Source organism: Zosterops lateralis (assembly GCF_965231275.1).
Source record: "Zosterops lateralis genome assembly, chromosome: 16".
NCBI lineage: Eukaryota > Metazoa > Chordata > Aves > Passeriformes > Zosteropidae > Zosterops > Zosterops lateralis.
Window position 1 is genome coordinate 8,359,521 of NC_139776.1, and position 22,006 is coordinate 8,381,526.

General features: G+C 60.1%; 2 protein-coding genes across 9 annotated transcripts; one reads left to right on the forward strand and one right to left on the reverse strand.

Annotated features, from left to right (window-relative positions):
- Positions 1-2,213: 2,213 nt before the first annotated feature.
- Positions 2,214-2,939, forward strand: LOC310916075 (E3 ubiquitin-protein ligase RNF182-like; the record flags this gene model as incomplete). The annotated part of the gene is made up of 1 exon (XM_083873347.1): positions 2,214-2,939. One exon carries the CDS (start codon positions 2,214-2,216, stop codon positions 2,937-2,939), a length of 726 nt encoding a protein of 241 aa, XP_083729473.1.
- Positions 2,940-6,963: 4,024 nt separating this feature from the next.
- Positions 6,964-16,928, reverse strand: ZNF335 (zinc finger protein 335). 8 transcript variants are annotated; one of them, XM_083873059.1, is made up of 28 exons: positions 16,866-16,928; positions 16,285-16,516; positions 15,666-15,939; positions 15,206-15,283; positions 14,647-14,976; positions 14,372-14,500; positions 14,136-14,294; positions 13,768-14,026; positions 13,499-13,676; positions 13,306-13,418; positions 13,105-13,123; positions 12,781-12,897; positions 12,619-12,695; positions 12,379-12,539; positions 12,026-12,255; positions 11,840-11,948; positions 11,667-11,761; positions 11,262-11,542; positions 11,014-11,155; positions 10,554-10,943; positions 10,319-10,461; positions 9,528-9,661; positions 9,006-9,109; positions 8,804-8,881; positions 8,529-8,612; positions 8,305-8,370; positions 8,062-8,143; positions 6,964-7,691 (listed from the first exon to the last, which is right to left on the reverse strand). In XM_083873059.1, the coding sequence occupies exons 2-28, from the start codon at positions 16,483-16,485 to the stop codon at positions 7,573-7,575; spliced, it is 4,152 nt and encodes a 1,383-aa protein (XP_083729185.1). In that variant the 5' UTR covers positions 16,486-16,516; positions 16,866-16,928; the 3' UTR covers positions 6,964-7,572. The 8 variants fall into 8 exon arrangements, with proteins under 8 accessions (XP_083729185.1, XP_083729189.1, XP_083729190.1 ...); XM_083873063.1 differs by having other exon boundaries at positions 13,783-14,026; positions 14,372-14,503; XM_083873064.1 differs by having other exon boundaries at positions 12,062-12,255; positions 14,372-14,503.
- Positions 16,929-22,006: the final 5,078 nt, after the last annotated feature.

The window sequence follows — 22,006 nt, forward strand, 5'->3', positions numbered from 1 at the left end:
CTTGTGTCCATGACTTGCCTTCTTCGGTGTGTGGGGTGTGTGCCCCTTTCTGGTCTCTGCCTGGGTGGAAGGTGGGAAAATTTTGGGGTTTGGTTTTTCAGAACTATCTGCCATCTGCCGTGTTCCAGACAGGTCTGCCCTGCTGGTGAGTTTTGTTTCCTAATGACCAGTGTGAGTCCCTGAAGCAGCCTGGCTACTGCAACTGCTCTGGTGAAGTTTTGGTGGTCTTCCATTGGGGAAGTGCAGGGAAGTGCACTGCCTTTGGGCTCATTGGGGCAGGCAGCACAGCCAACTTCTCCTGTGGAGTGCCACAGTACTGCTGGTGCTGGACCAGTGTCAGTGCCACAGAAGTGAGTGCCACCCTGAGGTGGGCAGGAATTATCCAAGCCCCAGATGCTGCCCACTCCCAGAGGCTTCACAGCTCTCCAGAGATACTTTTGATGGTGGCCCAGAAATCACTGCTGTCACTTTAAGTCAGGGCAGTTGGGAATGTCCTCTGCAAAAGTGGCATTTGTCAAGCCTTTTTTTTCCCTTTAATCATTGTTTTTGAGCCAAGACCGCCTGCTCCCAAGGCACAGGTAAGCAGAGAAGTGCTGATGCTGGGAGTGTTCCAAACCCACCCCTTGGTCAGTCAGTGCACACTGAGCCCTTTGCCTGCTCCCTCAGGTGAGGGACAGTTACCTGGTTAAGTATTCAATGGCAGTGGTCTCACAGGGAATGTGTGAGTGACATCAGTGGCCAGAAGCCTGGTGGCATGGGCTGCTGCTTGAGTCTCCATTATCCTAAAAGAACAAGAGATTGTCGACAGGGCACAGGTTGACACTGGTGGCATTTCAAGGGCAGATAACCAGGACTAGTCAAGCTGTGCAAGGAGCTGTGGTGTGAGGGGCAGCTGTGGGAGAGTTGGGAGCAGTGGGTGGTATGGGCAGGACTAGGGGGAATGAGGCACGCCAGGAGCTGGAGCCCTTGCATAAAAGCTCCGACAGGCTCTACTAAACCTGGACGATTTGAACTAAAAGGCTCTCACTACCATTGTTCCTGTGGTGGGCAGTGCTGCCACTGTCCTGTCCGGAGGGAAGGAGGGGGTCCCTGAGTGCTTTTGCTCCCCCCAGGGCTGCTGGCAACACCCTGTAAGGGCAGCAGCTGGGGGTGGATTTGACTGGGCTTGGAGACACAACCTGCAGTGTGGGATGTGCAGGGGGCTTGGCTGTGCCCAGCCTGAACCTGTCGTGCTGTGTTGTCCCCCGAGTGCCCTCGACTCGACTCCCCGGGGATGCTGAACCCCAAGAGCCGCTACCGCAGGCCCCACGCCGGGAAGGAGCATCCTCAGGGCTGACTGAGCGGGGAAGCCTGGAGTACCGGGAGCCGCACCGATCCCGCACCAAAACCGCGCCACCCCCCGCATCGACCCCTGCGCCTACCCCTCGGCAGCCAGCGGGGCCCGGTTGTGCAAGAGGGGGCTCCAGCACGGCCCGTCCGAGCTCCCCCTCCGTTCCCCGCTCCCCGTTACCGGGCCAACGCCGCGGCGCTGCCGGCGGCCCCTGCGCCGCGCTCGCCCCCGCAGCGCGGCGGGCAGCGCCCCGCGCCTCCCCCCATGGGGCTGCCGGGCCCTCGCCCGCCGCCGCCGAGCCCACCGGTGCCACCGAGCCCGCCGCCGGCGGGGACCCGTCCGCCGCCCTGTCCCCGCCGGGAGCCGCGGCGCGGAGCGCAGGTACCGGGGAGGATGCGGTGAGGGCCGGGAGCGGGGGCGGGGAGTGCGGACCGAGAGCTGCTGGCCCCGGGAGCGGGTGCGGGGTGCGGTGGGGGGGTCTCGGCCGCCGGCAGAGCCGGTGTTGGGAGCCTCGGGGCCGCAGGGAGCCTGCACGCACCGTGAGGGCCAAAGATGCGTCCGGGAGCTGCCATTCCGCTGGTGCCGGCCCCCGGGAGCGATTTTTTCCCCGCAAAGCAGGGGCCGGGATGATGGCGAGTCCCAGCGCCGGTGGCACCGGGCGGGGGTTGGAGTCGGGGCCGGGGAGGGGCTGTCGCCACCGTTCTGCTCTCACTGCCCCGCTCTCCCGCCGAGCCCCGGGGTCTGACCGCACAATGACCGGGGGATGCAGCGGAGCCGGGACCCCACGCGTGGGAGGCGGCGGGCCCGGGGCCTGCCCTCAGCCCTGGCTGACAGCGGTGCCCTTTCCTGCAGCCCGGGCAGCCCCCAGAAGCCCACGAGGAGCATGGCTCAGCCGGAGAGCAAACTGGTGTCCCCGCCGGTGGCACCCTCGTCCCCGGAGCTGGAGTGCCAGATCTGCTACAGCCGCTTCGATGCCCGTGTCCGCAGGCCCAAGCTGCTCTGCTGTGGCCATCGCCTCTGTGCCCGCTGCCTGCGCAGGATTGTTCCCCCCGGGGACACCTCGACACCCCAGCTGCGCTGCCCCTTCTGCCGCCAGCACAGCCCCGTGCCGGGCGGGGACGTGCAGCAGCTGCAGGATGACGGTGAGGCGCTGGCACTGCTGACGGGCCGTGAACGGGCCAAGAAACGGGGTCCACCCCGATCTCCTGAGGTACTCCTTTGCCCCAGTGTGCTGGAGCCCACATCCAGCCCCGACTGCCTGGTTGTCACCATCCTGGAGGTGCCGGAGGATGTGTCCCCACCAGAGAGCCTGGGCAGGCTGGAGGTGGTGCGGCTGTACCGCCCCACCAGCCTGGGTGCACTGCCCTGCCATGGCCCCGGGCAGAAGTGGCGCTCCTGGGGGTGGCAAGCCATCCCCCGCTTCATTCTGGGCTTCCTCTGCCTCCTCTACTTCAGCTCCCTGCCCTTCGGCATCTACCTCCTGCTCATCGAGCACCACAGCCTGGGCATCATCCTGGTCAGCCTTGTGCCCTCCACCCTCCTTCTCTGCATTGTCTACAGCCTCTGCCAGTGCCTGTGCCTGGAGGTCTTTGGGTTCCCCCACTCCTGACCCTGCACAGCCAACTCCTGTGCCTGAGCCAGGCAGGATTTGGGTTCCTTGGGGCATTGTCCCTTGAGGTACACGTGTCCTGTGACCCACAGCATGCTCTGCCTGGACCACGGGGAGAAGCTCAGTGCCTGGTGCCTTCCCATGCAGAACAGCACTGTCTTTTCTTTGTGGGTGCTCACACTGGCTGGAGTGGCTGCAGGAGCTCATTGCAGCCTATAAGCATTTGGGCCAGACCCTCAGCTCCTTGTCCTCCTCCTCCACAGCAGACAAAAAGCTGGAGCCAGGACACTAATCCCAACTGAGGACACGCAAGGGCTGAGCACTGAGTGCCACAGCTGGACTGGCCCCAGCACGGCTCCGTGTCCATAGTGTAAATACTTCTGACCATGGCCCCCACACTCCTTGTGGGGCTGCTCCCATCCCATCTGTGTTTCTTTCTCATGTGTGAGTCCCGTGTTTGCTGACATTGTGTCCCAGAGGGGAGGAGTGGAGGAGTTTCTTTGGTGTGTAAAGATGTCTTTGCAGCTGTTTTGTAGTCATCGTGAATTTCTTTTTGTAGAGCCTCCAGTCTTTATTTAACCTCCTTGGGTTTTGCTTTGTAAGGATTAATTTAATACTGCTAACCATTTTATTACCTTTATCAAGAAAGCTAAGTCTATTTTTGATCTCTGCCTAAGACCTGCCCTGCTCTGCAGGGGCTGCTCATTGCAGCGCTGGCAGTGAAGCTACCCACATCTCTGCTGGCACCCCTGCATCCCTGCCAGCATCCCCCACCAGCATCCCCACTTCAGACAGGGAACACCAGGAGACCCAAAACAGTCATATTTATTACTGTGTTGTGTCCCTCCCCACCCACATCTCCCACTCTCCTTGGCCAGGCAGTTGCTGTGTCCCATGGCTGTCTCTCCTGCCATGCCCTTGGGGACAGGACATGACTCTGCCAGCCCTATACCTGCTCCAGCACCACTGGCATCTCCGGGGAACTCCCGTTCTTGCTGGGGGGAGGTTCCAGCATCTCTGCCACACTCCAGATCTTGGGTTTCTGGGGCTGCTTGTCCTGCCAAGGGCCTGTCCTCACCTCGGGGCTGCCCCCCCACCCATCCTGCATGGGGCTGGAACTGGGAATGGGGGCAGCACTCGATGGGACCCCCTCGCCCTCGCTGTCTGAGGCACCACGTGTGGCCCAGCTCGCCTTGTTCTCCTTCTTGAGGCGCCGGCGGGCGTTGGCGAACCAGGTGGAGACCTGGGTGAGGCTCATCCGGCTGACCACAGCCAGCATCACCTTCTCCCCCTTGCTGGGATAGGGGTTCCTGGGGTGTCGTGCCAGCCAAGCCTTCAGTGCCCCGGTGCTCTCCTGCGTTGCCGCTGCCTTCGCCCGCCCCGGCTCTGTGGGCAGCCCCAGTGGCACCTCATAGGGTGTGGAGACCTGGAGGGGCAGAGGGGTGTCAAAGTGGGACAGGGGGGCACGATGGCCAGGGGAGAGGAGCTGTGGGATGTCAGGGCTCTGCCCTTTGTGTGTGGGAGAGAGCAGAGCTGTATCCTGCCCTTCGTTTTCTTCTCCCATGCGCCCCAAAGGGCCAGGTGCAGGAGTGTATGTGTGTGGGGGCAGGGGAATGTCGGGGAGGGGCAGAGGTCACGGGACAGCAGGTGTCCAGCCCCGATTCCAACCACCCCACACAGTCCCATCCCGGTCCTGGAAAGCCCCACATCCCGTTCCGCCCCCGGAGCTGCAGCGCGGCACTTACCAGGGGCGTCATGAGGCTGAGAGAGGGTGGCAGGAAGCTGTACCCGGCCAAAACGGGATAGGAACAGGAGTAGGGGCAGGGGCAGGGCAAAAGGGCTTGGGGTGGCCCCCGCAGGGTCCCCCAAGGCCCCCCACAGCCCCCCAGCTCTTGTCCTGGGCTCCTCTCACCCCGAGGTGCTGCCATACTGCAGGAGAGGAGCTGGGGAGCTGCTCCCGGGTGTTTTATAGCTGCTGGGGTCCGCAGTGACTGACAGCTGATTAGGTGGTATTAGCACCCATGAGAGCAGCAGCAGGATCTGGGGCACCTGGGGAAGGGGGGCTTCCCCAGCTACTGTTGGGCAGGGACTTGCAGGGACCATCCTCCTTGCCTGCCTGCCACCAGCCAGAGCCCTGGTCCCTCCCAGCCCCCCAACTCTTCATAGCCTACACAACTCCCAGGGATGGGGTACAATGGCACCCTGGGGCTGGCACATGGGGCCCACTGTGAGCCCCACGGACACTCACAGCCACAATCATACAGCCACAAGCACACAGCCCAGCCGGGGCTTTACTGCAAAAATGTTGACCTGTGTCCCATCCATGACCCCAGCCCTGACTTGGAGCTGTGGGTGGCAGAGCCCACTATGCTGTGGAATGGCAGGTTGGAGGGCCAGGGGCTGGTGGAAGAACTACAGCTGGTGGGAGGACAGCAACCCATGCTGCCCCATCCTGTTCCCCCTCTGCCTTGGCCAGGTCCTCATCCAAGCCCCAGCACTGCCATGTCTGTCATGGGATTCCTGGCAGCAGAGTGGTGAAGGGGAAGGGTCCTGCAGCCCCATGGACATTGGGGACCCCTGCAAGGTACTGGGGGGTTCCTGTGCTTGGCACAGCAGGGGCAGTGAGTGGGCAGGGCAGTGGTGGGCAGCTGTGTGAGGGGCCCCAAGAGCCTGCGACCCCCTGAGCCACCTGCTCATGCCACCACGCCTCCCTGCTAAGACTGGGATTATCCCACAGGTTGTATCCGTCATTAAATACCGACTAATAACGCTCTCAGGATATTAAATATGTAACAAACCCGCTTAGCGCTGGCCAGGACAGGAAGGCGAAGGTCACTGGTGCTAATGAACCCGGCCACATCCCTGGATCCCTGCAGGCCCTGGTGACAGCAGAAAGTCCCAGGGCCGAGGTGCCAGCGCCCAGAGGTCCCAAGCCCCTGCACTACCCTATAGCCAGAGCACGAGCAGCACCTGGAGCTCCCAGCATACAGCAGCCAGAGCTCTGGTCCCATCCATCCCACAGTGGGCTGATCTTATGCTCTCTCGGCAGCCACAGGTATGGAAGCCTCAAGCCAGCAGGACACTGGTGCTGCTGGCTGGGACCAGCCCTGCCCTCTTCCCGGCAGTGGCCCCATAACCTTGTCCCCACAGGACTCGTCCAGCCCTAATCAGCACCGTGGATCTGCTTGATTAGATAATGGGGCTGTAATCTAGGAAAGCGCCTGAGGATTGTGCGCAGCACCCTGACCCTGCACAGCACAGCTGGAGAGGGAGGGCCACAGCAGCCGCCGGCACAGCAGGCGGACACAGCTGGACTCCGATAGCCACAGCCGGGCAGGCACAGCCACGCACCAGCACTACCACATCCAGGCAACGCTGGTGGGAAGGCAGAGGGACACTCTCCCAGCTGTGGCCACGACAGAGCCACAGCTGGGAAAGCCACATCAGCCGAAGCCACCTCAGGGGCCACCCACACCTCACTGGCCTGCTGGTCAGGGGAGACGTCCCACAGCGGCCCCGGTGCCACCGCCGTACCTACACGAGAGCAGGGAGAGCCCAGCAGAGATCACCCCGCCCCCGTGGGGCTCAGGCTTCACCGAGGCTCTCACCGAGCCAGGGTGGTTCCCAGCCTTTTCCCCTCAGTGGATAATCACTTTAATGCAGGAACAGAGAACTAAAACTCTGCGATTAGCTGTTATAATCGCATGTAAATAGGCCCAGACAAGCCGCTCAGGAGGGCGGTGTGTGGCTCCGGACAGAGTTACACGGGATTTAGGCTGTTTACCACTCGATTAATTTCATGACTCCAGCCCCAAGCCCACCGCTGTCCCAGCTGCCCGGCTTGCTTCCCAGGAGTCAAGGTCACTCGGGCGGAACGCAGCTGATAGCCCAGGGCATCTGCCAGCAGCGACCAGCCCAGCACAGCGCCGGGCTGCTGGATTCCTGTGCCTCAGCCCCAGGGCCATGCTGAGGCTGGGCTGTCACATCCCTGGCCCCTGGACCCCCAGGCAGGCACACACACACACAGATCTCCATCCCTTTTTATTCATAGGCATAGTCAAAGCTTGAGAATGTCACAGCTGAACCCCTCCAACCACCAGCGGACTAACAAAAGAGTCCATCCCTCTTCAGAAGAAAAATAGAGCATCTTCCACCTCCTTCTCCTTCGGTTCCTCCAGTCCAGAGCCCTGCTGCTGCCTGCCTGCAGGCTGGAGATACCACAGAAGGGCTGGCTGCTGGCACACTAGGACCACTGGCCCCATGGCTGCAGGGAGCAGTAGCTGTGGCTGCACACATCTTGCCTGACACTGCACCACATCATTGTGCCCAACCCTATGGCTTCCCCAGAATCCTCAGTGCTGGGCAGACACTGAGCCATGGCTGCCCACAAAGACCGTTCAGGAAAAGGGATTTCACACCATCGAGTGCAACAGGCAAAGAGCTCGTCCACACAAGGGCTGCCCTCGTGGCTGCTGAGCAGTCTCTGAGGGGAGGTGCAGGACTCCCAGGCCCAGGGCTGAGCAGCAGTGTGTCCCTGGGTGTGTCTGTGCATCCTTCGCAGCCCCGGCACAATAAGGCAATGCTGGCTGGGGCGGTGCTGCCGGTGCCAGCGCGGTGCGGCCCGGGCCCGGTGCTAGTCCGACAGCGTGATGACATCGTAGTGGATGCCCGGCTGCAGCTGCTGGATCTGCTCGGCTGCTGCCTCCGTGGTGAACACGCCCTGGGCCTGGGCCATCGCTGCATCCGCCACTGCTGCAGGGGAGAGGGGTCAGTGCTGCCTCTGACCATCTGACCGAGGGGCAGGGGGAGCTGGTGGATACTCAGGGCTCCCCTTCATGTTCCACATCTGGCCCCAGGAAAGGGACATAAGGCCACCCTGCCCATGTTAGGCTCCAGCAGAGAGCCCAGCTCCAGTTAACCCTGTTCCAGAACTGACCAGGCTGGGATCAGCAAATATCTGCCCTTGGACACCATGGCCGGCAGCAAAACAGTGATTGAGCCTGACCTTCCCAGCCCTCCCACCAAGGACTGGCTGCATGACCTGCGGCCAACCCCAACAACAGGACTGGCACCCCCAAACCCTGGGAGGACTGGCCCTTCTGCCACAGGGCCCTGCTACTACCTGAGACAGCTGAGTGTGCTGCTGCTTCCAGCTGTGCCTGGGTGACGAGCTGCTGCTCAGGTGACACGGGCATGTACTGGATCTACAGAGGAGAAAAAAGGGCGTCCCTGAGAGGAGGGTCCCTCCTGGAGCTGCTCCAGCAATGGATGCTGCACTCAGGCACTAACCCATGAGCTCCCTCTATTTCACAGCTGCAGGCTCAGACCCACCCTCCAGCTCCTGCCACCATGCCTGGCTCCTTACCTGCGACTCCGGGAGGAACTGGCCGCCCTGCTCGTACTGGATGTGGGTGATCTGACCGTCCTGTACCTAGGGACAAACAGTGAGGCACAGTAGGGTCTGCAGCTGTCCAGGCCCCCAACAATGCTGTGACCCAGAGTAAGCAAGAGGGAGAAGGAGAGGGTCCAGCCTCACACAACACCCCATGAGCCCCACCCACCATGTGATGAGGACAATCTGAAGCTCACCTGGATGTGATGTCCCTCTGGGACAACAACATACTCCTGGGGAAGCAAGTGTGGGACGCCTTCCTGGGCAATAATGTACTGAACCTGCAAACATGGGAATTCAGAAAAAGGTCACCACTACCCAATCCCCATCACAACAGCTGGATCTGGTCTGTCTACTGTGCCTGTTTCCACCACTCCAGTGCCTTCAGCTCACCCTACAGAGCCCTGCTCTCCCCACTGCTGCCAGCTCTTCCCACTGGGCAGTCTCCCATCCGTGGGCCATACTCCCTTACCTGGTTGTCAGCAGTCACTAAGTGCTGTACTGTCTGTCCATCAGCAGTTGTGATCTCCTGGATGTACGCTGCCTCCTCCTGCAATGTCAGCAAGTGCACAGTGTGGTCAGGGAGGCTGGGCCTAACCACAGCCCCCCAGGAGGCCCCCACTGTGAGGAGTGGCCACACAGGACTTAAGTTGAAGGCAAGGGACCCAACTCACCTGGCTGGTGACACTCTGCTCCTGTGCAACAAGGATGTGCTCCTGCCCCAGAGCCTGCTGCAGCCGCTCAGGAGCCAGCACGGCCTGGCCAGCCTGCAGAGCCGCTGCAACACAGAGAGAGAGCCAGTGGGGATGCTGCTGGGGACACTGCCAGGGCTGCCAATAGCCTTGCTCCCCAGTGGCCACTGTGTGACACCTGCCTCAGAGAAAAGCACGGGGCAGTCTCACACAAGGTGAGAGCTGAACAGCTATGGGCAGAGAACATCCTCCATGTCAGACCTGAACTCTGCTTCCAGTGTGAGCTGCTCCCACATGCACTATCTACCAGGACCTGACTGGAGGGAACACAGGTCCCCTCATTCTGTGCAGCTGCCTGTGCCCAGCCCCTGTCTCCACCAGCAATCCCAACCACAGGACAATCCTCCTGGCTCTTCAGCCCCACCTGACCCACAAGCTGGGTGAAACCCACAATGGGGCTTTGGACACCCACAGGTCTGCCCTGGTCCCAGGGACATGACTTACTGTGTAGGGTGGCCAGGGTGTCCTCGTCACTCTTCAGGATGATGGTCTGCTGGGCAGCAGCTGGCCCTGGCCTTTTGCTCTCTGAGCTGTGCAAACGCTGCGTGTGGAACTTGAGGTGCCCATTACGGTTGAACCTATGGAGAGGCAGAGTGAGGTGGAGTGTGCCACAGACAGCACAGGATCCTGTGCTCTCTGCAGGCCATGGGTCCCATAAGCACACCCTACAACATGGCCTGTCCCCTCTCCCAGCATGCTCCCATCAGTGCCCAGGGACTGAATCCTCCTATGCAGAGATTCCTTGGAGACAAAGTTGTGTCGCCCTGATCTTTTTCAGCCTTCTAATGTTTGCGCTTTTGTAGTGAAGTTTCTCATAGACTTTTAAGTAAACAAAAGTCATGTTTTAGAAACTGTTCTCCCTGTTTACATTCCTTTATAGAGGAGGGACAATCGATGGACTTCTAGTTTGACCAGTGGAGTTGGAGAGGTAGCAACCTTCATCCTCCAATCCCAGGTCATTGTCCAAAATCTCTAAAAACCCAAGGGAAAAATAAACCACCTCTCTTTTTGCTCTGACAACCTGACTGCATGAGTGTTGTTCTTTCATGTCCGTCTAGAGACAAAGTTGGGTCCACCTGCAGCAGGAACTGTTCCCAAGGGCACTGTCCTCTCTAATGGGCTGATCCTGGGGAAAGTTTGGGGTAGACAGCTCTGCCAAGATTCTATCTCCTCATGAGCCTTGTAGAAGTCTGTGGGATCCCCCAAAGCAGGATCAGCCCAGCTCCATCACTCACCTCTGCCCACAGACCTGGCAGGCGAAGGGCTTCTCATTGGTGTGGGTCAGCATGTGCCTGCGCAGGTCCTTCTTGTTCTTGGAAGCAAAGCTGCAGTGGGGGCACTTGTGTGGCCGGAGGCTGGCATGTTGAACCATGTGGCTCTGGGGCAAGAGGACAAGTGCTGGGTGAGAAATCCCCATTTCTCCAAACCTCTCGTTCCCAGGAAACAAGTTCCTTGTGCCAGGAAACTTACCCGGACCTCTGGCCAGAGTGTGGCAGTGAAGGGACAGTCGGGACACTTGAAGGTGCTGGGCCCAATGTGGGCTCTCTTGTGACTCTCCATCTCCGCTCTCCCTGTGAACATGGCTGTGCAAATCTTGCAGGAAAACTTTTTGGCCGTGGAAATCTTGCATGAGAGTTTCTTGCCTGTAGAAACCTTGCACGTGAGCTTCTTGGCCACGCCTTGGAGTGCAGGCCACTTGATCTTTGGGAATGAGACTTCCTGCCCCTCGGATGCTGGGGATAAAGACGAGTCCTTCTGGAGCTGCCTGGTGACACACTGCACCAGGGGCCACTTGACGTCGGCGGGCTGTGCCTCCTGGCCCTCCGCAGGTGAGGAAAAGGCAGCATCCCCGCTGAGGGGCTGAGAGAGAAACACCAGTCACATCTGCTCACACTGCTGCTTGGGATGGGGAGAAGGCTGAGATCCTTACCTCCACAGTCTGGAACTGGTTCCCTGGGACACTAGATGACATGATGTAGTGATTGCTATGGTCCTTCAGCGCCTCCTCTGTCATCACAGCTCCGCTCACCACAACTGTGTGAGAGGTCTCCACAGAAGTCTCCTCCTCACTGCTGGAGAGCACAGGGTCAGGGAGGATCTGCCTCCTCTTCATCACTAAAGCCTCCTCACTGGAGGCCAGAAGTGCCTCCCCCTCCCCACTCCTCCCATACAACTGACCCATACAGTGTGGCAGGAGCCTGGATCTCCTCGCTGATGGGTGCGACGATGCTGTACTCTGCTGTTCCACTGAAGGGGATGGTGATCTGCTGCAGCTCCGGGCCACTCAGGCTCGCTTCCCCATAAGCCTCCTGCACAAGTGTCTGCCCAGGCTCTGCCATGTGCAGCATTACCAACTTTTGCTGCTGCTCCTTAGAGTCTACCTTTGCCTCCTCCTCCTGTGCCTGCAGCTCACAGGGGCCTGGTGTCTCTCCTGCATCATCTGGCTTCACCACTGTCACCTGTGCATTACAACGGCTCAGCCAAGGGGGCAAGGCTCTGCAAGACACTCCTGCAGCAGAACAGGGCTGGGAAGCCTCCTCATGCCAGCCCCCAGCAGGCCTGGCTCCCCTTGACTCTGCCCACCTGCAGTGAGCCGGTGGCCAGCTCCCGCTGGGTGCTCATGTTCAGCAGGAGATCCAGGGCTGTCTGCGTGGCCAGCTCTGCTGATCCAGCCACATCTGGGGGTCAGATAGGAAGGGTCAAGCAAGGAGCTCAGCTACCTCCTTCCCCATTCCACCCCCTTCCTGAGTGCTCACCTTGTTCATAGATGATGGTGGCCCCTTCCAGGGAACCTTGCGAAAGAACAGAGGGATCTGCAGCTGCAACAGCCTGGACCGTGTGGCAGGTGATGGGACCAAGAGGTGCCTGCATGAGAGAGAGAGAGCTGACAGCACAGTGGGCAGTGAGCACCAGAAGGGGCTGGGGCCGGGCATGGCACTCACCGGTGGGCTGGCCTCTGGCTCAGCCGGCGCCTGCACCTGGCTGTGCTGCTGCTTCAGCTCCTCGATCTGCTGCAGGGTGAAGAAGGGGCGGCGGCGGCAGGGCGGCTCCTCGGGGTGCCTCTGTGCCCACTCCTCGAAGGAGTCGGCGTGACGGCACTGCACGTGCAGGCGCAGGTTCTTCTTGTGCTTGGTGGTGAAGTGACAGAATTCACAAGCAAACGGCTTCCCTCCTGCAGGGCCCGGGAGGGGGAGTCAGGCAGGAGGTCCCCAAGGGATGGCAGGGAGAGCAGGCAGACTCTGACTGTCTCTTGGAGAAGGGGGGTACAGGGCATCAGTCAAACAGCTCCTCTCACCTGTATGCTTGACTGCCATGTGCGAGACCAGGAAGTCCTCCCGGAAGGTGGAATACTTGCAAATGCTGCACTTGTAGGGCTTGTCGTTCATGTGTGACAGCTGGTGGTTCAGCAGGACCTTCTTGTCCTCGCAGACATAGTCACAGAACTCACACTTGAACCTGCCGAGACAAAGCCACCTGTCACCCCTGCTGAGGGGGAGCAGGACACAGGCTCTGCCCAGGTGTGCCGGGCTCCTACCTGCGGTTGGCAATGGCCTGGATGTGCGTCAGCAGGTGCATCTTGAAGGTGTAACGCTTCTTAAAGGACTTCCCACACTGTGGTGAAACAAAGTGAAACAGCATTCAATCCCTGCCCTGCCTCACCCACTGCCAGCCCTTCCCCAAGCTGTATCCCCCTCACCTTGTCACACATGTGTGGTTTCTCTGTACTATGTGTCTTCATGTGCTGCGTAAGCCTCTTCTGCATGGGGTAGACACGGTTGCAGACAGGGCATGGGAAGGAGTTCAGCTTTGGTGGCTGGATAGAGAGTATAAAGATGACATCACCTGAATGAGTTCACCAGTTTCTTTACCATCTCCCCACTGGAGGACCTGGGTTGCTTTTCCTCAAGAGATCCAGAAACAATGCCCTCAACGAGGCACTGAGATTTTTGTGGAAGATGCAGATGTGCCTCTCCCCATATAACAATACTGAGATTCAAGTCAATAGAGTATTCAAACTCACCGGATCAGCTCTCTTCTTCCTGAAAAAGAAGAAAGAATAGCCCCTTGTGTCAGCTACACCCCAAGCCCAAGCTGCCTTATACCCAGACACCAAATTCTCCATCTTAGAAAGGGTCAGGGGATGGGGCAGACATGGCCACTCTCCCAGGACAGGACAAACAGGGTCAGTGCTGTTCAGTCCCCAGGATCGTGCTGCCCTCACCTGTCCCGGCTGTGCACTGTGGAGTGCCGAATGACATCCTTTTTGTACACACTGGTGTAATTGCACTCCTCGCACTTGTAGGGCTTGCTGCCCACATGGTTGAACATGTGCTCCTGTAAGAGGCAGACCAGGGTCAGGAGACCTGGGGCTGCCAGGCAGCCTGTGGGGTCGAGGCAGGGCAGGTGAAGCTCACCTTGAGGGAGGACCAGCGCCGGGAGCGGTAGCTGCACTGAAGACACTTGAAGAGCTGCGGGTCATTGGCCTCGTGTGAGTTGACGTGGAAGCGCAAGTCCTCGTGTGTGAGGAACCTCGAGCCACAGATCCGACACAGATAGGGCCGCATCAGGGGCTTGGGGGACTTGTAGTAGTACCTGCAGAAACAGGAACAGGGCTCAGAGCTGCAGTGGCAAATGGGCTGGACGGGCCCTGGGCACAGGCCAGAGGGCCCAGCACACCCCTCACCTGCGCCCCATGTACTTGCGGTATTTCTTGCCCAGGAAACGGCGGGAGGGCCGCCCACGCCGACGGGGGATGACGTCTGCATCCTCAGCACCAGTGTTGGAAGAAGGGTCCTTATTCTCAGAGTCAGACTGGCTGATACCAGGCTCTGCCAGGTTCTCACTGGTCCCATTCTCCAGGCCAGAGGAACTGGCTGCTTCCAAGTTCTGCAGCTCCTGGCTTGGTGTGCTTTGGGACGTCACCAAGGGTTCCACATCCCCTCCTGTGCCACAGAACACAGCACAGCTCACATTCTCGCTATGGCTCCAGGGGCTTGCCCACCACTCCCTGCTCCATCCCTGAACGGGGCTGCTGCCTCCTGCCTCCCTCACCTTCTGGCATGTCCTGAGACATGTTCTCCAGACGAAGCAGCTTGCGGGGCCTCCCTGGGCGTCGGCGTGGCCTCTCCTCGCTGGACGTGGGGACAGTGCGGCCACACTTGGGCAGCCGCCCCCGGGGCTCATCCTCAGCTGGGTTGTAGTCACTGTCCTCTGCAGGCAAGTGCCCCAAAACATCAGAGACCGGGAAAAGACTATGCTAAGTGAGATATAGGGAGGGTGAGTCCTACCTTCAGGATCATCAATAGCACCAGCATCCATAATATCATCATCTTCTTCTTCTGGGGCCTCCTCATTCTCAGTCTTTTGAACAGCTCCCACCTTTCGTGGTCGTCCTTTCTTCAGAGCCAGAGCTGAACCTACTGACACAAAGAACAGGGCAAAAGCTCTCTAACAGACTGTGACAGAACAGGCTCCTATGCTCCAGCTCCTCTCTTGTTTCTTCCCAGGAAAGAGCAGAGCCTGTCTGCAGTGAGATGAATTTCCCTCAGCCCCTGGCACACACCTGGCTGGAAGTGACGCTCTTTCATGTGGTTAATCAGTGTTTTCTTAGAGACACTCTTGTACTGACACATCTTGCACTTGAACTGCTGCACCACAACCACTTCCATCATCTCTTCCAGGGTCTCCATGTCTGGTTGGCCCAGCTCCTCCCCACCATCTGCCTTTTGGGCTTGGTTTGGCTGTGCAGGCAGTGCCAGCACTTCCAACTGCCTGGAAGGCTCTGAAGGGCCAGGCTGGTCAAGGCACGTGGAGGTAGGTCCATCAGCAACAGCTTCTATTGCCAGGGTATTGGCTAGAGCAGAAGTGGCCACCTGGGACACCATGGGGGCACCTGAAACCAAAACCTGCTCAGCCAAGGGGCAGACCCTCACCTGCATCCAGGGCTGTACCCATATAGGGGGCACAGGACTGAACACAAGCTCAGGAACAGGCTCCCAACAGGATTGTGGTACAAGCACTGTGGCTTATACAGCTGGGACACACCCTCCAGGCCATGCTCCAGTGGCATAAGGCTCAGAGGCAGAGCTGGCCACCATGGACAGCCCAGGGAGTTTCCTCACCATCATCAGGGCCTTGCAGAATGAGGTACTGCGTGGTCTCTGCCCTTCCATCCTCTGCGCTGGTCACGGCGATGCAGCCTGGCAGGGAGAGGAGAGCAGAGTGGTGACTGCCACACCCAGGGGCTGCAGAGTCACTGGGGCTCCCTGGGGCTCTCTCAGTTCAGACGGAAGCCAGAAAGTGTGAGGGTCTGGCTCTGGAGATGGAGCCTGCCCTGGGCTGAAGGAGCTGCTGGACAAAAGGAAGGCTGTCCAGTAACATGAGCTCCTCACCAAACCCTCCTGTCACTACAGCAAGGCAAGAAGAGAAAATCCTGCTGACTAGTTAGAGTCAATGACCTTAGAGGTTTCTTCCAGCCTTAATGATTCCATATCCATATTTCCCCCACCTCCTGAGGCCTGCTGCAGCAGCAGCTCCCTCCCCAGCTCACCAAGCCATCTCCACATGGGAGCACACACTCACTCTGGATGATGTCAGGTCCTATTGTGGACTCAATGATTTTATCAATGGCAGAACCCAGGTCTGAGGAAGTGGATGCAGTGGAGTCTGACACAGCTGTGGCTCCATCAGTGACAACACTGGAGTGGACCAGGACTTGTGGGGACTCTGACACCATGATGGACTGGCTCACAGTGGAGACACTGGAGACCAAGGTGGATTGGGCAATAGAGGATGAGTCTGGTAGGTAAATCCTTGGAATGGCATCTGTGCTGGAGCTGCCCTCAGAGACTTCTTCCTGGCAGATAAAAAGAGTCCAGAAGAACTCAGGTGAGATACTTCTGCCAGCCCAAGCCCTTGGGGCAGCTGGCTTATGCAAATGACCCAGTGTAGCACTTTGAAACTTCTACGAAAGGCATCGGAGTAAATCCTTTGGTACCGACAAAAACCTGAACCTCCAGGGCTGCTCTTGCTACCAAGGGGAGTTCTGCTTCTCAGACTGACAAGCACGTGCTAGACTAGAGGTATAACAGTGCCTGTCAAGGCCACAAAGCTCAGTCTGCCAAAAATGCCTACAGAGCCCCCTAGGAACCAGAGCCACGGCTGCCCTCCCTGTCACCCCAACCTTCCCGCCAGCACCTACCACGGAGGCCCCGCTGCTGTCGGAGCTCTGCCCCACGCAGGAGTCATCGGCCCGGGAGAGGAGCCCGGGCCCCGCGGCGGCATCACTGCTGTCCGCCGACACGGCGTCCGAGCTCCCGACGCCCAGCCCGCTCTCGGTGGGCTCTTCCTCCACCGCCTGCGGGGCCGCGTCGCTGCTGCTCTCCACCGCATTCTCCTCCATGCCAGCCCTGCCGGGGCCCGCTACGCTCGACCTGCGGGAGGACCGCCGCCGTCAGAGCCGCCACCCGCTTCCCGCTGTGCCCGTCCAGGGCGGGGGCCCCGGCTGGGCGGGCGCGGGGCCCCGGGGCGGCGGCGGGCCCATTCCCGGCGGTCCCGAGCGCTCTCACGGGGGTCCCGGCGCCACCTGGCGCCCCCGCTCCCGTCATGCCCCGCGGCCCTGCCCGGCGCTCGGCCGCCATCTTGCCGCGGGGTCCCCCCCGCCGCCTCCGCGCGCGCGCACACGGCGGGGCGGCCCCGGTGCCGCCGGGGCGGCGGAGACGCCGCCACGCCGGGGCGAGGGGGTCTCGCCGCCGCCGCCCGCCCGCCAGCCCGCACCCTCACCCGGTCCGCCGAGACTCCGCCGAGCACCCGCCGGAGCCGGCACCACGGAGGCCGCCATGCCCCCCCGCCCTCTTGCCGCGCAGAGATATGGCGGCGCTGGCCCCGCGCCGGGACTACGTACCGCCACCCAGCCCCTGCCCCGCCTGCAGCGCTCGCCGCGGCGGAGATACACTCCTCGCCCCGGCCGCCGCCTCAGGCGCCTCTCGGCGCCTCCCGCTCCCCGCGGGAGGGGAGAGGCCTCGGCGCCCCGCCGGGGACTACTTTCCCCGCGGAAGGGTCGGCGGTGGTGCGGCCCTGCGTCATGGCGTCAGGAAGCGGCGCCCGGGCCCTGAGCGTCGGCGTCGCGCCGGGTTGCGCGGGTCACGTGACGGGAAGGCGGAAGTGGCGGCGACCTGGGCCTGGGCCTGGGCCGGGAGCGGGGCGGGGGCGGTCGGTGCGGTCGCACCGTTCTCTCCGCTCCTGCCGTTTCTCGCCCGGTCCGACCCGACCGGACCCGACCCGGTAGCGCGTTCCCCCAGCCGAGGTCCTTACCTCGGGTGAGCCGTGCAGCCCTGGCGCTCCAGCTCCCGTTCCGTAGCCCGCGGTGGGCGATGAGACCGGCGTGCCTTGTGGGCCGGGGCCGCCCATCCCCGGGGTGATCCTGGCCCAGCCGTGGGATCTCCGCCGTGCCTTCGCTGCGAGTCCCGGGGCCTTGGCGCGTTCAGCCCCAGCTTCAGGCTGCTGAGCACTTTCCGCCTCGATCTCTGGCAGGGAATGAATAGCACCTACTGTCTGTTTGTTCCTTGATGCCAGACTTGCTTCTTTCGATGGCAGCTCTGCATCTGAACGGCAGCCACCTTCCGATGGGCTCTCGCTCACCAAATTCTGCCCTCCGGGATGGTTTTCTCCCAGAGCAGATGGCGATGGACACTCGATTTGGGTTCAAGTCTGGCTTGTGACCATGCTTGGGGTGCGTGCATGTCTGAGGGGCTGCTCTGGCCTCACCGAGGGCTCCCAGAGCATTTCTGGCACCTCCTGGTGCCACAGCATTCCCTGCAGGGATGTGCTCGGACCTTGCTGCTGTCCCAGCAGCGCTGCTGATGGCGGTGCTGTTCCAGATCCTCCAGCTGAGCTCAGCTGTGCATGGCCTGGCCTTGGCCTCTGCTCCCCGGTGATGGCTTTAACAAACCCTCAGGTGGCTCCTTGTTCCCACTGATACTTTCTTGTGTTGCAGTGTTCTATTGAGAACGGCTCTGTCCCGTTTTTTTTTCTGGAAGAAAGGCAGCTGTATTGTGCCTGTGCTCTGTTGGGGGTGGGCCGTGGTGGGCTGACCCTGGCTCTGGGTCCCTGTGGAAGAGACACACGGGGAGAGGGGGGTCAGGGCTCTGCAGTCCAGCCCTTCCCGCGGCCATTCAGACCAAGGCAGCCCGCAGTGCAGGTCGGGGCAGGCAGTGCCGTCGTGTCACTGGCCAGGACGCCCGGTCCGGGGCCGGTGCTGACATGGTGCCAGCTGCAGGAGGACAGACAGTGTCTCATCTGGTGCAGTCTGTGAGCACGGACGCAGCCTGCCAGAAATCCGAGCCGATGGGTGCTGGGCTGGATCAGTACTCTGCAGCATTTGGCTGTGGTGCCTCTGCTCCTGTGCAGGCGGCGCCTGGATCCAGCCCCCACAGCCCGGGGCTCTTCCTTGGGGCTTTGCGGGTCCCCTGTGTCCTGCCCCAGGTGAGAGTTCCCGGAGGCTCCGTGTGCCCGGCAGAGGCAGCAGAGGAGCTGCACCGCCAGCTGCTGCGTGTGCACCTTCCGGCTCTTTTTCAAGCTAATTAAATGCATCCTTGAAAGGTTTATGCCCTCATCCATCACGGGCAGACAGCAGCGGTGAGAGCCATCCCCGGGCTGGCTGTGTGAGCTCTGCTGCCGCAGCGCTGCTGCCAGTGCCTCAGGGCTGAGTCCCCACATGCGCCCGGCTGCTGCCGTCACTGTCATGTCACAAACCCAGAAAGACCAAGGGCTTGAGCTTTTTTCTCCCACTACTGCTTTTTAAAGCAGCCCTGTGTAGCTCAGTGGGGGGAAGTGCAGTTGGGGGAGGATGGGAGGGAGGTGCTCCTGTGCCCGATGTCCCCTCCACAGTTCTGTAGCTCTCACCGGTAGAGCTCAGCACTGCCTTTGACCGGCTCTGTCTGGGTTTGGAGTGCCCTTGTGCTCCCTGTTGGGGGAAGCTCCGTATTTCTGTCGGGGAGGGGGAGTGGTGTCAGAGGAACCCCTGGCAAAAGCTGCCTGCCAGGTAGAAGAAGTGGGGATGGATTTGTGTCAGACCAGCAGGTTTCCTCTTTTTGCCTTTAGTCAGCTGCTGTGTGAGACAAGTGAAGGATTTTCCCAACGGGTGATGGCTGCAGGGCAAAACAGACTGAGCTCCAGGGGCCTCAGGGGCTCATACAAACCCTCCTGGTGCTGGCTCGGCTGATGGAAAGTTGCGTCAAGCTTCCCTGTCACCCTGCAGAGGTGCCCCATGTCCTCTGTCTCGGTGAATTGTCCCAAGCAGAGCTTTGCTGTGATGGGTAACCTGCTATTTTTAAAAATGCTGCGTGCCCCCAAGCGGGGTGAGCGGGGGATTTCCAGGGCAGGCAGAGCACAGCTCCCGTTCTCAGTTCTGGAGGCACAGCTCCTTGCTGATAATTCTCTGCTGTTGTGCCTCCGAGCCTGAAATCACTTAAGAGCCAAAGAAAGCACAAAGAAATCTCAGCAAGAGGCTTAAAGAGAATCCAAAAATGGCTGCAACACATGTTGGATGTGTGTCCAAATACCTTAGCGGGGGGAGCAGCAGGTTAAAGGCCTTTTGGGAGCGGGCTGAGGAGACAACACAGCACTTGTGCCTGGAGGACAAAGCTCAGGCTTGGGCGGAGTATGAGGCTGGTTTTATCAGGCTGCTTTGGTGGGCTGCACTGACAGGCTGTCCCATGCCCAGGGAGGTTTCCTAGCTCTGTGCTCTTCAGCCTGGATGCAGGGCTGGGAAGGAGCTACCATCAGACAAGCTGCCGTTCAGGCAGGGTAGGTGTGCAGTGATGGGTGACCCCAGTCGGGGGCCTGTTCTTGCCGGTGCCCTATGGCCGTGCTGGGCTGCCCCCTCCCCAGTACAGTTTGCTGAGCTGCTGAGCAGGCTCATCCTGCTCCCACAATGGCTCTTCAATGAGCTCATGGCCCCGGTCACTGTCCCAAAATAGGAGATGGTTGTGCTGAGCACGGTGCCTAAGGCAGAGCCTCAGCTTCCCCCCTTGCAACCTGAACCCCGGACTTCTACTGCCAGTGATTTTGTCATCCGCTCTGTTTGTTCCTCCTTGTTTTCTTTTTTCTTTTCAAAGAAAACATTGTTGCGATGTTTGTGTAGCTGCGGGGCACGAATCCACATCAAGGCTTGTATTTATATCCCACCTGGGAAGGGCAGTTGCATCAGCACATTTTGTAAAACGTTGAGCAAAGCAGCCCTTGCTGCAGGAAATGGTTTTTCTTCACACCAGATTGCCTCATCGCTCTGTGCCTTCCCAGCAATGCTGGCTCCTAGAGAAGACTCCTGGGGCATTCCTGGGGGATAGCTCCTTGCCAGGGTGGCTGTGAGAGCTGGGACAGCTTCCTGCTGGGCACAGCCTTGGCCCCTCTGCCTTGTGCCAGGGTGGTGCTTCTGTGACAAGCAGCCTCTCCTGGTGCTGGCTGTTCCAGCTGGGATCTCCATTTCCCAGAGCACTGGTGTGAGTGGGAGTGCCATAGGTTAATGCCTGTGTTCTGTGGCCACCAAAGGTGTGGCTGAGGTGTGACCTCAGCTGTAATGCCACCCTTGGGCTCAGGCAGGGCACTCCTGGGACAGTGGAGGAGCCCATGGAAGTTGGTGGTGGGACCACTCGAAACCTCACACAGTCCCCTTGGCAGGAAGCAGCTCACTGGCCCTGCTGGTGCTGCTGGTGGCTGTGCCTTGGCTATGGAGGGGCTCTCCTGGTGTGTCCTGGTGCCATCAGTGGCTGCCCTGACGCCAAGACAGAGTGATGGTGGTGCCGAGTCATGCATTCCTTCTCTCATATATCTCATCCCACACCCAGGTCAGTGCCATGGCTGCCATTCCTGAAAGTTTTTGGGGCTATCGACAGCTTTTCCAGGATGTGCTTGGAGCTGCTGGATGCAAACAGCTGGCTCCCTCGCGCCTGCCAGAACTGCTGTTGCTACTGCTGAGTGGTTTTTTTCCCCTTCTGGAGGGATCCTGTGGCTTCCTTCCCAGACCCTGAGACCTTGGAGCCACGGTCCAAGGCCACCAGTTTCCACCCTCTCCCGTGCTGCTGATTCATCACTGCTGGTTAGTTAAAAAATGGTAATCAGCAAATTACTGAAATATAAGTAAAATAAACAAGGTGGGCAGAGAACTGTGTGTGTAGCAGGGCCCCAAAGGCCTCGAGTGTGTGGTGTGCTGGGCTCTGTCTGTCCCTTGCACTCGTCCCTGGAACAGGGCCTGTGCCTGGATGAGCACTCCTGGAGCAGGGGGTCAGTACTTGGTGCTGCTTTGGAGTTCCCCACCTTGGGAGTTCTGCATCCCTGCCCACGACTGGTCCTGTGAGGCTGCTCTGCTCAGTCCCCCTTGCTCCAGCCCCTCAACTGGAGGAGGTCACTACACCCCAGGGCAGAGCAGGCAGGCTCTGGGGCTGCTCCCCACCCCGTGGGGGCATGGCATCTCCCACAGGTCTGCTAGCTTTTGCCTGGGTGCTTTCCAGCCCTTCTTCTCCCCGGACAGCATGGCAGCTCTGTCCATCCTGGTGTTCCTTCAGCCCAGGGTGTGCTTTCCTCTGCTCACATGATGCCCGGTTTTGAAAGGTCTCAGGTCGTGTGGCTGGGGCAGCTCCCGGCAGACAGCCAGGCTGTGTGCCATTCCTGGGCTGCCTGGGCTTTGTCCATATGCCTATGTTGACAACTGAGCTGCTCTGAGTTAATTTGGCAGCAAGAGCTGGAACAGTTGTCAAATGTTTTACTGAAATCTGAACGTGTTGCATCTACCGCCCTTCCTTCTGCTTTGCGCAGTTTACAATTAAATACCACCAGTTTTGCCCATATTCCACCTTCCACAAACCCCCGCTCCTTATTCCCAAGCCGCTCCATTGCTGACAGCCATGGATTCCTGGCAGCACATT